This window comes from Tachysurus fulvidraco, chromosome 12 (assembly GCF_022655615.1).
Source record: "Tachysurus fulvidraco isolate hzauxx_2018 chromosome 12, HZAU_PFXX_2.0, whole genome shotgun sequence".
NCBI classification, from domain to species: domain Eukaryota; kingdom Metazoa; phylum Chordata; class Actinopteri; order Siluriformes; family Bagridae; genus Tachysurus; species Tachysurus fulvidraco.
The window spans coordinates 8,390,077-8,405,553 of NC_062529.1; the positions used below are offsets into that span (position 1 = coordinate 8,390,077).

General features: G+C 35.9%; 1 protein-coding gene across 2 annotated transcripts in view; it reads left to right on the top strand.

Annotated features, from left to right (window-relative positions):
- adam12b (ADAM metallopeptidase domain 12b) overlaps positions 1–15,477 on the top strand; it is a 114,307-nt gene that overhangs the window by 13,391 nt on the left and 85,439 nt on the right. For both annotated transcript variants that reach the window (XM_027172714.2, XM_047821818.1), the window contains exons 2-3: positions 3,595–3,701; positions 8,386–8,459. In XM_027172714.2, coding sequence (XP_027028515.1) covers positions 3,595–3,701; positions 8,386–8,459 — 181 coding nt within the window. The remainder of the gene's footprint in view (positions 1–3,594; positions 3,702–8,385; positions 8,460–15,477) is intronic.

The window sequence follows — 15,477 nt, forward strand, 5'->3', positions numbered from 1 at the left end:
ATACTGCTGATTCTACACTCTCTGCAGCCAAATATTGCCAGACATTGCTTTTCTTCTTCGACATTATATATTACACTGGCTTACACTTAAGGCAAATTCATTTGTTTGTGGTAAGATATTTGGGTTCGAATATGAAGGATAATGAATCAGAAGTCAAAAATCAGAAGTAGGTGTTCAGAGTTATATAATGTTTAAACAATAATACCTGGGGAAGAAGAAACACCCATCAGTCACATGGCCCAGTGTTTTTGTTGGGTGGTCTGATATAGTGGTCGGATATAAAATGTGCTATTTCCTATGTCGTTTAACACATCTTTATTTAAAAACCAGGAAATAAAAGATGAAATTCTTAACACTCTTCACATATTCATCTTTTGAGCTATAGATTATTCTACAGCAAAAGCAAGTTAGTTGACCTTTTTCGTTCCAATAGTTTCGGAGGAGGCCTGAGCGTTTTGACGTTTTTGAAGATCTCGTTGCAGAATTTGTTCCCCATTTTTTATGTTTAACATACATCCTTCTATGCAGGCTTTCCACTAGAGTTTGGAGCCTGGCTCTTGAGATTTTCCTGTTCAGCCACAAGAGTGTTAGGCCATGTTCACACTGATCCGGATATATTTGAATACGGAGTTTATGTCTAAAAACGCTGCGCGTCCACATTATTGTTTTCAAAAGTTTTCCAAAATAACTGCTCATCCACACTGAAATGTATGAAAATGCTTACATCTCCCTACTGCGCATGAATAAAGCTTCGACCTGCGTCATTTCCGCTAGGCGTTTATTCGTTTTCGACTGCATCACATGACCACATGTCCGTCTATCACAGTCCACACTAAGACACGAAGCGTTTTCAAATTTATTCGCTTTGGAGAGCGTCTTCCAACAGCTGCGTTTTCGTTGACTTAAAACGCTGTCTCAGTGTGGATGAAAGGCCAAATCGGAGAGAAAAATATACGTTTTCAAACAAAAACGTATTAGTGTGGACATGGCCTTAGTGAGGTCAGTCAATGTTGTTGGGCAAGAACACCTGGCATGTAGCCAATATTCCAGTTCATCCCAAAGGGTCATCAGTGGGGTTGAGGTCAGGCAGGGCTTTGTGCACACGAGATCTTCACAGAAATCATGTCAAAGCATGTCTTCATGTAACTTGTCTTCATGTAACTATACCACAGCATACAAAGACATTCTTTACCATTTTGTGCTTTCAATTTGTAGCCATATAGTGTATATATTCTCAGGTATACCGACAATATAGACTACAGCCGCTCTGTTTCCATGCACACCACTGACCACGGTTTATTGGGTAATGGAACACCCTTAGTAGAGAAAGGGCACTGGGATAAGTGAATCAGTCATAGAAACACTGCTGAGATTAAAGTTAACCAAACCACAGATCTCCACCAACACCCGTACTAAAACCACTGGGCTGGAAATAAAGCTCGGTAAAATTAGCTTGAAAAATGTGAGCCCTCTAGATAAGTCAACACCAGCAATATTGCTGTGTCTGATATACTGTACTCATGCCAGGATGCCAAACTCTACCATGTCATCATCAGCTATCGTTCTATTAATAAATGGAGTAGATTCGGACCGATGCATGGTGGGCTACATTTTGTCATTGTACAGATTTAGTAGGCTTACTTGATAAAAAAAAACTCCAATGAATGTAGCTTCAAAAGCTAAAAGTTTTAGAAAACAAGGTTAAAACATGTAATGCTGGCCAAGTATTATGCAGCGTTGTAGTACTTCAGCCCTCCATGTCTTACTGCTTAATAGGGATGTGGACAGATATTTATGTCCGAGATGAAGTCACATAAATTCACTAAGAAAATGTGAAAAAAGAAGCTAGAGATGTGCATTTTGGAACAAAAAGCTCTTGGCAGTTGGCAGATTTCTTCTTGGAAGTGGGGCTTTTGGCTATTAAGTTTGGGTCCTTAATTGTATGTTTCTTCGGAATAAAAGCATCAGATAAATGAGCAAAATTGAGCAACAGATTTAAAGCTTGAGGAATAAAAAAAGAGAACTTATAGATTTTAATTATTGTACATTTGAATATAAATGAATAAACATTAAGCACATTGCATTTTTTTTACTGCATAGTTTTTGCTATCCCTCTTTTAGTAGTTAATTAGCTCTTACAAGCTAAAATTAGGCAGAAGGATCACCCTTACTACGTCTATTCCTTCCCTACATCCCCACTACTTTGTTAACATCTATATTGATCATTTGAATAAAGTGACATTTGGAAGTGAATCCTGGAATATAATTTTTGCTCATCTTTTACAGAAAACAGTAGTTTTTTTTAAAGGCTACTTTGATAAACTTTGATAATTGATATTTAGTTTTAGTTCTAGGCAGTGACAGTGGCCTAGATGCCTTTATTAGTTTATTGTCAGGAATAGATAACTAGATCATGAATAGTAAGGCCAATCAAAATCCACTTTCCAGTTATATATCTCTGTCATGTTCTCCTTGTTTAGTCTCTTTTTATGTAGCTGATAGGATAACATACCCTCTGCGTATTGTAGTCAACAGCAACCAGATCTTGGTGTAAAATAATAATAATAATAATAATAATAATAATAATAATAATAATAATAATAATAATAATAATATTGATGATGATGATGATGATGATGATGATAATAATAATAATAATAATAATAATAATAATTATTATTATTATTATTATTATTATTATTATTATTATTATTATTATTGTTATTTTCTTTCTTTCTTTCTTTCTTTCTTTCTTTCTTTCTTTCTTTCTTTGTCTTTTTTTTGAAGAAAGTATCATGGAAAAAATCTATAAAAGTGTAGAAATTAATTGTGCACACATGTTTTTGTGTTGTATGGAGCAGAAAATAATACACTTTGTTGCCTTGCTTGCTTTCTAGGTCTCAGAGCTGTTGCACTATAATTCTGTAGCATGTGCTGCTTTCATTTATTATGGATGTTGTAATGGATGGTTTTGGTGTTTGTAGAAGCCTATTGGGATTTAATGCACTACCCAAAAGAAAAGAGAGGAAGATTTTGATTAGCCTAAAGTAACAAGCTACTAGTAGGGGAAAATAAATATATAAATAAATAATAAACCAGCCCCAGTTTGCAGTAGTATTTCCATGTGAAAATTTGCATAATCCTCTGATTGTGTGAATTTTATGTGCAAAGCTGTTCACAATTTATTAAATAAATAAAAATAAAAGTAAAAAAAAAAACCTTTTTCCTTAATCCAATTACATGAATCACTTGATATTAGTCAGAGCAGAGGTGCGGTGATTCAAACACTAGGAAGGTAGGCGTGTGTGGAACAAGTATCCCTGTGCATATGTGAGCCTTTTCTTTTTTTTGTTTCACATTTATCAATTTATAATGCAATTTTGCTTCGAGGTTGAGGGCGTTTGCATTTTCTTCAGAGGGGAATGAGGGGGTGATCCTTCTGTCTGTGTACCAGTTTACTGAATTAATTTCATCCTCAGCGATGTGAACGATTTTAGGAAGACGTTTTGACTGGCATCTTGTCAGTTTTTTTTTTTTTTAAACCTTTTATATGTCAATTTATTTTACTGAAATACTCTTCTGTACTTTTCACAGGGAAGCTTCTGAAAACTGCCGTCATGAAGTTGGAACAGCATGAGACTACAGTACCACGTCTGCTGGATGGAAAAAAGCAACACTCAGTCAGCTGGCTTCGCTCTAGGGTGAGACCAACATAAGACCAGCCCATGCTAGAGATTATACGGCACGGCATCAATAATGCGAATCTAAAAGCCGTTCGAAGCCGTACAATCGTGTGACTTTTTTTTATATGTGTATATCTATGATTATTGGTTTTTACATCACTGATTTTAGTTTTTAAAAGAAAAGAATGAAAAGCTGTCATACAGAACATGTTTTTCATTAATAAAAGCATCGGTACCATCTGACTGACACAGATCATCTGATGTAACACCGTTGTCATCCTTCACTTGGCACAGCTCTCCTAGTTTTAAGGTCTCGACCCAGATATATTTCTGAAGTGATTTTTAGTTACATGAGCAGTACCGTGCTACAGATTCAGTAGTATGCTTTAATTTTAATTCCAACTCACACAAACAGAGACAGATCATCTGCACATAGAAACACAACCCCATCAGTCACTGTGTACATTTTTTTTTTTAATTTCCATTTGTAAGTAAATCATATAATACTTGATAAATATACCTGAAAATAATAGATACAGAAATAATCCAAACAGAAAGAAAAACAGTCACATTAACAGTAACATTTAAGATCTAACACAATGGCACGGTGTTACTGCTTTTAATATCCATATATTTATCTGTAATTGGAGTTAAAACAGTTTGTTTTTATCACCCTGCCCCTGAAAACACTAAAAAAAAACCTCTGAAAAAGAAATGTAGTACGGCCTCTGAATTCTGGCTCTGTTTCTTCAGTTTCATAATTGGTCTCATGTAAAGGACAATTTTCTGCAACTCATTTTTGTTTATATGCACAGTAATTTAGTTAGTTGAATTTCCTGATGAATAAATAAGTAGTCTAATTTAAACCCGAATGCCTGCTAACACGTTCATGAAAACACAAAACCTCGACAAGACTTTTTTCTTGCATCCTGCAAGATCCGATTCCTGATGCTTCTTCAATCGCAAACAGAAACTTTCTTTAAAAAACGAAACAGAGTGCCTCCATTTCATGTCCGTATTCATATCTGTTTAGAATACACTACATACATTTTGCTATATTTCAACTTTAACACTGTGAACATTATTTATCAATAACAGTGACTGAGTGAGCAACAGCATATATTAGCACAGCAAAGTGTTTATACGGAATGAATACCATCGTTAAATATTATGTTAACTAAAATACAGTACATACAGTAACTGTTATTTACACTGACACTGTTAGAGGCACTTATTTATTTTGCCATGCTGTGTGGAGATATCGTAGTTGTCACTTATGCAATACAGTTCAGACGTGAAATTAAATCACATTTCTTGTTTTACATTCATGTCCTAGTAAACTTGTATAAAGCAGCAATAGGGACAGTGTATATTTATATTGATTTATAATTGTTGTACTTTGCATTTTCTTTGCTTCATCCTAAAAATGATAATGCAAAGTACAACAATTATAAATCAAAATAAATATACATTTTATTGATTATATTTAATGAAATTATATAATGAATAATAATAATAAGGGGACCATGGACACCATAATCAAGTTACGGGCATGTTTATCAGTTTATAAGTTATTATTACTTTATAAATTATGGAGATGGGGGCACGGCGGCTTAGTGGTTAGCATGTTCGCCTCACACCTCCAGGGTTGGGGGTTTGATTCCCGGCTCCGCCTTGTGTGTGCAGAGTTTGCATGTTCTCCCCGTGCCTCGGGGGTTTCCTCCGGGTACTCCGGTTTCCTCCCCCGGTCCAAAGACATGCATGGTAGGTTGATTGGCATCTCTGGAAAAATTGTCCGTAGTGTGTGCGTGTGTGAGTGAATGAGAGTGTGTGTGCCCTGCGATGGGTTGGCACTCCGTCCAGGGTGTATCCTGCCTTGATGCCCGATGACGCCTGAGATAGGCACAGGCTCCCCGTGACCCAAGAAGTTCGGATAAGCGGTAGAGAATAAATGAATGAATGAAATTATGGAGATCAGTTTATTCACATGTATTTAGTATTACTCTAGAAACTGGGCAGGTCTATAAATAATATCACATCGGATCCAATCTGTTTTATCAGTTGAATGTTCAGCTCTGTGGTGTGAATAAATAGACACAGCATTGTACAAGTAAATGCATTTAAATAATGTTCATTAAATAAACCTGTATTGAGGGGATTCATGGAATTAATTTTACAGTTATTCAGGTTCTTGACTGTTTAACCTCCTGCTGTATTTTCTATCTGCTTCTCAACTCAAATAGTAGAGTGCCATGAAACGGAAAGGGATTAATCTGTATTAATTACTGTAATTTGCTGGAACTGTTCCTTATTACAGGGTCCATTTGTGTTCTAACATTTAGCCTTGTGTGTAGGATAAGCTCTATTGTGTGGAGTACAGTGAGAAAGCTGTAAACACTTCCTTTTTAGTCACATTGTAAGATGGCAGAAGTTTATATTAATTCAATTCAATTTAAGTTTATTTGTATAGCACTTTTTAACAATTGACATTGTCTCAAAGAAGCTTTACAGAGCATAAACATAGAACAAAATATTAATATAAAGAATAATATAAAGGTTAATAGAAAATATAATAGAAAATTCAAGATTAATATTAGATATATTTAACCCTTGAATGTTGTTCGGGTCTGTGGGAGCCATATTCATAAACATCAGTAGTTTTGAAAAAATTTGCTTCCTTGTAAGTTTGTTGATTTTTTTCCCCACACTTAACTTGATCATATTTGATTTTCTTTTTTTTATTACATTTTATTAAAAAAGAACAAAAAACGAGTAGCACTTTACTTAAAAATGTGATGGAATAAAGGAAAAGGGCAAATATTAACTATATATGCTGTTTACATTGCTTGTAATTGGGATGAAGTAAACATCTGTAGAGTATTTTAACATAAAATTTTTGATTGTGTTGAATTAAAATTCCAAAAATGCAGGGGTCCACCATACCCACGAACACTGTCTGAGTAACAAAACAACGAACCCCATACAAGGGTTAAATGTGTTTGTATTTATCCCCAATGAGCAAGTCTGAGTTGACTCAGGCAGCAGTGTCAAGGAAAAACTAGATGGTAAGGAAGAAACCTTGAGAGGATCCAGACTGAAAGGGGAACCCATCCTCATATATTAGTCAGCCGGAGTATAATTCTCTTGTTATTTTTCTCTTCAAACAGTTTATTTAGTACTTAACATATTTTAGTAATTAAATATTAATGAGCTCAAATTTCTATGCTGCATTTACCAGAGAAAGCGTTAGAGATGCGTTACTGTAACGCTGTTACTTTTGACAGTAACTAATACTGTAACGCGTTACTTTTTTAAATAAAGTAACTCTGTTACCGTTACTATATGGCGCGTTACTCGTTACTTTTTTAAATTAATTAATTTTGGCTGAAGTGTAGCCTACAGCCTAACCTGTTTACAGCAGCAACACATTGTATGATTGGTGGATGCCAACCACAGTAAACACGAAGAAGACGCGCTGTGGGCGTGTTTCCGTTTATTCAAGTTTCAGTAATTCTGAAACACATGGGCTGTAGCCCGCCCACACTGACAATTCATTGGTTGACTTACCGAAACAGGCCAATTAGGATTGGCCTCCTCCCTCTATACCGTGCGCGCTACAAGGTTTGGAGCACATACTTGAATACTGTACTTGTCTCTGTCGCACATGCGCGCTTTTGCTCGCTTGCTCTAGATTCCGGGAGATTATAACTACTTTGCGGGCATCGGGGAGCCGCTATCAATATGCGGGAGACTCCCGGAACATCCGGATACTTGGGATGTCTGGTTTTGTCTTTGTATAGACCATAACGCATAAAAGGGCATTAATGGGAACATTAAAGAACATTCTTTAAAAAAGTAACTAAAAAGTTACTTTTAACAGTAACGCGTTACTTTTCGGTGTAAGTACAGTAATCAATAACGTAATTGAGTTACTTTTTGAATGAAGTAACTGTAACTAGTTACTATTTTTTAGTAACTAGCACAACACTGTTACTTACTTACTTACTTACTTACTTACTTACTTACTTACTTACTTACTTACTTACTTACTTAAGAACTACAATGAAAAGAAACAAACAAAAAACAACAAATCCCTTGTTGCTGGATTCTAAAGGTTGGCTATCCAAAATGTTCACCATCTATAATCTTCATAAACTTTTCTCCATCCCACACCCATCTAGAATCCCAAAATGGTTTCCTCTTTACTATATACTGTATATGCAATACAGAAGACGTATTGATCTTAACTACATTACTCGCCAAATTTAACATCTGTACAGTATGAAAAAGTGACTCTAATATTGTCTTGGAAATGAACTGCTTTGTGTTTTATTACATACTAAGATTTAAATAATGTGAAAACCCATTTTTATACATCCGAGGGTCACTTGATATAGACAAAGGCGAAAAGTTTACGAAGCAGTATTTGACAGTCTTATATTAGGCTACTAAAAGTGAAATGTGGGATCTTAAAATGCATCAATATTAAAGTGTTTAGCATTGACCTGAACTGCCATTTGCCCTTGTGGAAAATGTCAGTTGAAACGCTTCTGTTAGCTCCATAGGGCATTACACTAATATCTGTCATCTTCAGATTTATATTCATTCAGGAGCTTTTAAAGCAGATTTGGCAGATTTAATGTCTTGAAGACTTGCAGAGAAAAGAATATGAGGTCATGTATTTTTGTTTTCTTCTTCTCAGGCTCCTCCAGCTCTACTGCAGATATTGATAGAAGCAGAAGGCCAGCAGTTGATCCTCTCGTTGAAGAAGAATGAGTAAGTGCAACCAAACAGCAAGTAGCCTTACAGTATGAAATAGGAGAGATTGCTTACATACAGAAGCAGAATACTGTATATAACACGTATGTTGAGATGTCCTGCCAGACATTTACATCTCTGAGATTTCTGAAAGTTTTATTTGTTCTGAACTACTAAACCTTTGTGACATGAGAGTGGAGAGTGATGTGTGGAGCAGTAGGCTGTGTGTGTGTGTGTGTGTGTGTGTGTGTGTGTGTGTGTGTGTGTGTGTGTGTGTCTGTCTGTCTGTCTGTCTGTCTGTCTGTCTGTCTGTCTGTCTGTCTGTCTGTCTGTAAACACGTAAGAAGCAATTAACTTCATTGTGTGCCCCATTTTACAAACAGCAACACAATTAAACAATCACAAAAGCATAAAAACATTACATAGAGAAACACTTAAAAAAATTATCAATAAAAGTTATAGCTTTTGTTACTTTTAAAAAAGAAACCAAAACATCCAAGGACACTAACTGGCAAGAGATGCATGTTTGCTTCTGCTCATAAACCATTCTTTGTATGTCTTGAGTTCAGGGAGTTCAACTCTGCTCTCTCTATCCAGGACCTACTGGTATAAATGAGGATGACTAAGCCTGACTGTCTTTGAAAGAAAATAAAATTAGACTCAATATTTGCATCCACATTGTTTTATTTGCTGTTAACAAGTGGTTTAACATAGATTATATATGACTTTCATAAATACATAATAATATTTATAAATTTCACGTGTGTGTGTGTGTGTATATATATATGATATATATATATATATATATATATATATATATATATATATGATATATATAGATGATATATATATATATATATTTCATCTAATTTCATTATAAGATTAAAATGACAGATTTCAGAATACAGTTCTATAATAATAATGTTTTTGGATTTTTTTATATACTGCTGGCTTTAAAAAATAAGGTTAAGAATGTATGCACAGGCATTCCAGTGTGTGTGTGTGTGTGTGTGTGTGTGTGTTTGTGTGTGTGCATATGTGTGTGTGTGTTTGTGTGTTTGTGTGTGTGCATATGTGTGTGTGTGTTTGTGTGTGTGTACTCACAGTTTTGCATACTCTAAGATGCTTTAGTTAAACTGGATATGGACTGACATTTTGTGCACTAATTACTAAATAATGTAATTACAGTGATTAAATGGATGGTGACTCAAGGGGTATGTACTGTATGTGAATCTTACAGAATGCTCCTTATTATTATATCAAGAAATACAATTTGCACCCAGAGGATTCATGAACAATCATGTGCATTTTGCCTTGATACATAATTTTAATTATCTTTATGATTGAATTCATGAAAAGCAAGTAAATGAAAAGCATTGATATGAAATTAAATACCCGGTGTGTTTCATCCTCTGCTCAATTCATTACGATAAAATATTATACTCAGAAGACTCAGGGTTGTCTAAGATAGTTGTCACAGTGTTGTTGTTGTATTCTTGGACTTGGACCCACAGATCCAAATAACACTGAGGACCAGTATGGCTGATTCCCATGAGCCAAATGTGTCCCGAATGAATATTGTGTTCTTTTATTTGTGCTTAATGTAATTTCTTAAACAAATTCTCAAATTCTCAAAGCTATAAGGATTTGCTTCATTTTCAGCAGCAGCTCTGACTATAGTTATATGTCTATAACTATCTGACTATATGTCTACATGGAAATCTCAGGATTATATTAAAATGCACATTCTAATAAGCCCTTGGTTTTATAGTAAGAACATACATAGGGACTTATATGGTGGAGGTGCCACTTAATCGGATTACAAATGTGTGTATGTGTTGATATGGTAAAGCTTGTGTGAGGAAGAAGGGAGAGGAGTCAGTGTTTTGTAACAGTCAGAGGTAAAGCTAGAATTCAGACAATGTTGGTCTTTCCTGAGTTTTCTCCAGTTAATCCATTATCCTCACCCAGGCTCATTGGCACCTCTAAACTGTCTGTAGTGTGTGTGTGTGTGTGTGTGTGTGTGTGTGTGTGTGTGTGTGTGTGTGTGTGTGTGTGTGTGTGTGTGTGTGTGTGTGTGCGTGTGTGTGCGTGTGTGTGCGTTCGTGCGTGCGTGCGTGTGTGTGTGATTGTGTCCTGCACTGGTTTATCACCCCTTCCAGGTTGTTCCTGACTGGTTCCCAATGTCCCCTGGAAAAGCCATAAGTAGATATAATAAATAATATAAAAATATAAGCGCTGTGTAAAATAAGCAGTACAGAAAATAGATGGCAGGGTTTTCGGTATAGTCACTGATACTTTGAAAAAATGTTCTACCCGATCTTGCAATTGCCAGCTGTTTCATTCTGTAACACCCTAAATTAGTATCTGACGTAAATGAGATGAAGACTACACTTAAAAATTGCACGTTAGGAATTCACGACAGTCTATTATGCTCCTCTGACACATTAATAAGAATCGATGACTACATTTCTTACAGTAATTGTTATGGTATAACGTATAATAGCAAAAGAAATAAGAGATGAATAGATTATATTTTAACTAGATTATATTTGAACTCATTTTCTTAATGCTTATAAAGTGCCTGGGACCCATCATTGCTGCTAGAATGACACATTTAGGGTCTTTCTCAAAAATTGCATCTGTTCTATGAATAAATTCTACCTGTCAAACTCATCCTGTCACGCATCCTCTACTGATAAAGGAAGATGTAGTTAGTTATTGTGACTACCACAGATGTCACTGCTATTACGAGACGGAGTTTGTGCCATACGTATTCTTCCCTTCATTCAACCAAACAGGAAGAAACACAACAGAAGGATAGAAAAAAACGTCAGTACTGCAGTAACTCAAAACATCTCCATAGCAGCCAAGGCTGTGTTCGTGATTGGAAAGGTGTTCTTGTATGTTCTTGCCAGAATGACATCACCTGGTCTTCAAGCGCTAATTGTACTATATCTGCTACTCGGTTTAACCTTAAGAGAGAGACACACACACACACACACACACACACACACACACACACACACACACACACACACACACACACACACACACACACACTTAGACAGTAGTAGTTAGTACACAGATACAGAATGAAATGAATGAAATAAATGAATAGACTTGGTAAAGATTAAAAGGCTGATGAAGAAAAGAAAAGCTAAAGATAGAAAAGAAGATTGTTTTGTCGTCTTCTCATCTTTAGATAGCAGCAGCTTCAGCAGACATGCGTGCTGACAAATTAGCAAACCTCTCGATAAATGAAAACAAATTTTGAAGTGAATACAAAACCATTACAAACAGTTCCGTGTTGGAGATGACTTCATTCTAATCATTAGATCTGCTTGTTTCCTTAAATCGCAAAGGACTGTTAGTAACAATAGTTCACAATAAGGAAAAACTTCCTGAGATGGTGCAAGGAAGAAACCTTTAGAGGAACCATACAAAAAAAAACAAGCCTATTCTTTTCTGGGTGATGCCAGATAGTGTGATTATAAATCAAGCTGTGCTGTTGAAGCTTTTTTTTCACGACTGTGTATTACACTGTAAAACATGATAGCCCCATAAAGTTATGTGCACTTATTTTTTTTACATTTTTGTACACTTCTACCCAGACATAGGGTAAAAAAGATTTAGACCGTGTGCAGTCATAAAGTGGCATACTGGTGGCTTAGTGGGTAGCAGGTTTGCCTCACACCTCCAGGGTTGGGGGTTCGATTCCCGCCTCCAGCTTGTGTGTGTGTGGAGTTTGCATGTTCTCCCCGTGCTTCGGGGGTTTCCTCCGGGTACTCCGGTTTCCTCCCCTGGACATGCATGGTAGGTTGTCCGTAGTGTGTGACTGCGTGAGTGAATTAGAGTGTGTGTGTGCCTTGCGATGGGTTGGCACGCCGTCCAGGGTGTATCATGCCTTGATGTCCGATGACGCCTGAGATAGGCACAGGCTCCTCGTGACCCAAGATAGATCGGATAAGCGGTAGAAAATGAATGAACGAAGAGGATAACCAGAGACAGGGTCTAATATCAGTACAGTCATACAGTAAGTGATCGTGATATATGTGATTTCTTCAGGTTAAATTTACTCATGTTTAAAGGCAGAAGTTGAGTGTTCATGTCTAAGTTCCAGTCTTATTGTACTAAGTGCATTGAAAAGTTGCTCAGAATGCGAATATTATGAACAAGAGTCATTGCTTGAACAAAGGACACTCATTTTGATTACAACAGCGGTTGAAGCAAGAGTGAAACTTGGGTATTAACTTTTTAGAATACTCACTGTAGACCATTTATCACAGAGGAAGCTAAGTCACAATTGCAGATACCTCCATAATAGCAATTAAGGAGTAGTGCATCAGGATGAATCAGGCACGTCTGAAAGGAGCAGAGATAGACGAGTCACAGCAGTGGATGTGTCTCAGGATCAGGTACTGACAACACATTAGTCAGCAGGACTTCTACACTTTCAGCACAGCTCGACAGACAACAGATTATTAGCTATGCTCTTAAGGGTGTACATTATGATTAGACTGCAAGCAGAGACTCTGGAAGGCTAAATATTCAAGTTTACAATAAAACTTCATTCATTCATTCATTCATTCATTCATTTATTCATTCATTTTCTACCGCTTGTCCGAACTTCTTGGGTCACGGGGAGCCTGTGTCTATCTCAGGCGTCATCGGGCATCAAGGCAGGATACACCCTGAACGGAGTGCCAACCCATCGCAGGGCACACACACACTCTCATTCACTCATACACTCACACACTCCGGAAATTTTCCAGAGATGCCAATCAACCTACCATGCATGTCTTTGGACCGGGGGAGGAAACCAGAGTACCTAGAGGAAACCCCCGAGGCACGGGGAGAACATGCAAACTCCAACCCTGAAGGTGTGAATTCAGTTTTCATTACACTGGTATCATTTTATTTACTTGTCATAAAACTTAGACAAATTCCTTGTATTTAGATTGTATACATGCTGACAAATTACATTGTGCTTTATCTCGAATTGTTATTTTTTCTGTTTTTTTTATTATTGTATTATTCGATGAAATTCAGGGGAAATCAGCTTTACAAACACCAAGGTTTTAATTATAGCCATGTCAGTATGTATCAAGTATACATAAAAGGATGACAAAGAAAAAGGGAAACTTGAGAGAAAGGGTTATTATGGGTTAATGATAAAGTCTGTAGTTTCACAGTGAATGGTTCCAAGCATGCATGAACTTTTCCTCTTTTGAAAATTACTCCTGCAAAGGGGTGCCAGGTAATTTGTTCTTCTTGGAACAGAAATTAATAAAAGATTCCCACATTAACATGTAATCAGGAGTTTGACAGAGTTCAAAACTTGAATAGGACAAAGAAATAGGAGAAAGTAATAGCATGTTTCTGTTAGTAAGACATGCCCTTGACAACGATGTGAACAATTACCTTCTATATTTCTTTGAATGTACATTTCTGTATCTCCTTTTCTTTTAAATCATAATGTCATGTACAGTATGGACCTTTTATCCCTCTTACGTACTAAAACATGTTTGTATGTATGTAAGCATGGATGTATGTATGTATGTACGTATGTATGTATGTAAGCATACGTATGTATTTACTATACTGTATGTATGTATGTATGTATGTAGAGTATGTATGTATGTATGTATGTATGTATGTATGTATGTACAGTATGTATGTATGTATGTATTTATGTATGCACGTGACCTATCCACCAAGTCAAACACAATAACACAATATCAGCCTGCGCTCTGCTGCATCTAACCTCTCAAATACGTTACCTGTTAAGAGTGGGTGTTTACATCAGAACTAGATATGCACGTGTCTGCCCATGATGAACACATTAACTTCAATAATTGGCTGGAAATTGGGCTGAGAGACATGTAGATAGATAAAGCATTAATCTAATCAATTTCCCCTTCCTCATGATGAAAGCTTACTGTTTGTTATAAGCTATAGAAATATCATATTGATAGGCTTGTCATGAGCTGGGTGCGAAAATGATAAAGTACAGAATATTGCGCCAGAAGGAAGTGGAGCATATCCATGTATACGATAAATTATACATGGTAAAATAATGAAGCATAATGTTCCGATGAATCCATGCGAGCCATTTTATCTCTGTCGTTTATCTCTGAAAACCAAAACATATTTTCCATCTTGCCGGAATAGCATCAGATATTTATCATACATGCTTATGCTCCATGAATCATGGGTTAGGTTCAGCTCATTTTATGCACACCGCAGTTTGTCAGATTTATCATTACTGGATTTCCTTCTGTGCTCCTCGGTCTGTACATCACAGTCTGCTAAAAAGAGAACTGGAAGTTTGTGTTGCATGAAGCAAACTGCAGTCAGAATGTCAGGATGGTAGAGTGCAGAGTTTGTACGTGAGGCTGTTGTCTCCTTCAGTAGATAACCAAAGTCCCCTCATCCCCTTCCTGCTGTTAGCAGTTGGAAACTATGGTTCAGTCCATTTGTTTTTTGTATTTTACCCACATGCTGAGTGTTAAGAATTGCACTGAAAAAATGTACTCCTTTCTAGGCTGAAGCATTAATTCCATAGTATAGTTAGTTTGAATTCCATTGTGTTATATTATATTATATTATATTATATTATATTATATTATATTATATTATATTATATTATATTATATTATATTATATTATTATACAGTAGTTAATAGCCTGAGACTATCATGCCAACACCAGCCCAAAATTAAATAACATTTAATAAATAATAATAATAATAATAATAATAATAATAATAATAATAATAATAATAATAATAATAATAATAATAATATACACTCTCAATTTCTGAGAGATATCAGATGTAAGTAAAAATTGGAATTGTTGATTAAAGTGTGCTGTAACAGATAAGTTTATGTTCATTGTATGATGTAGTTTGGAGGGATTTATTCAGCATTTATGGAAGGAAGATTAGGGGTTCTTTCTCAGTAGCAGTCAGCAAAGATTGAAATTAAATAAATAAACAAATAATATAAATAATAAAACACTAATGATTATCAGT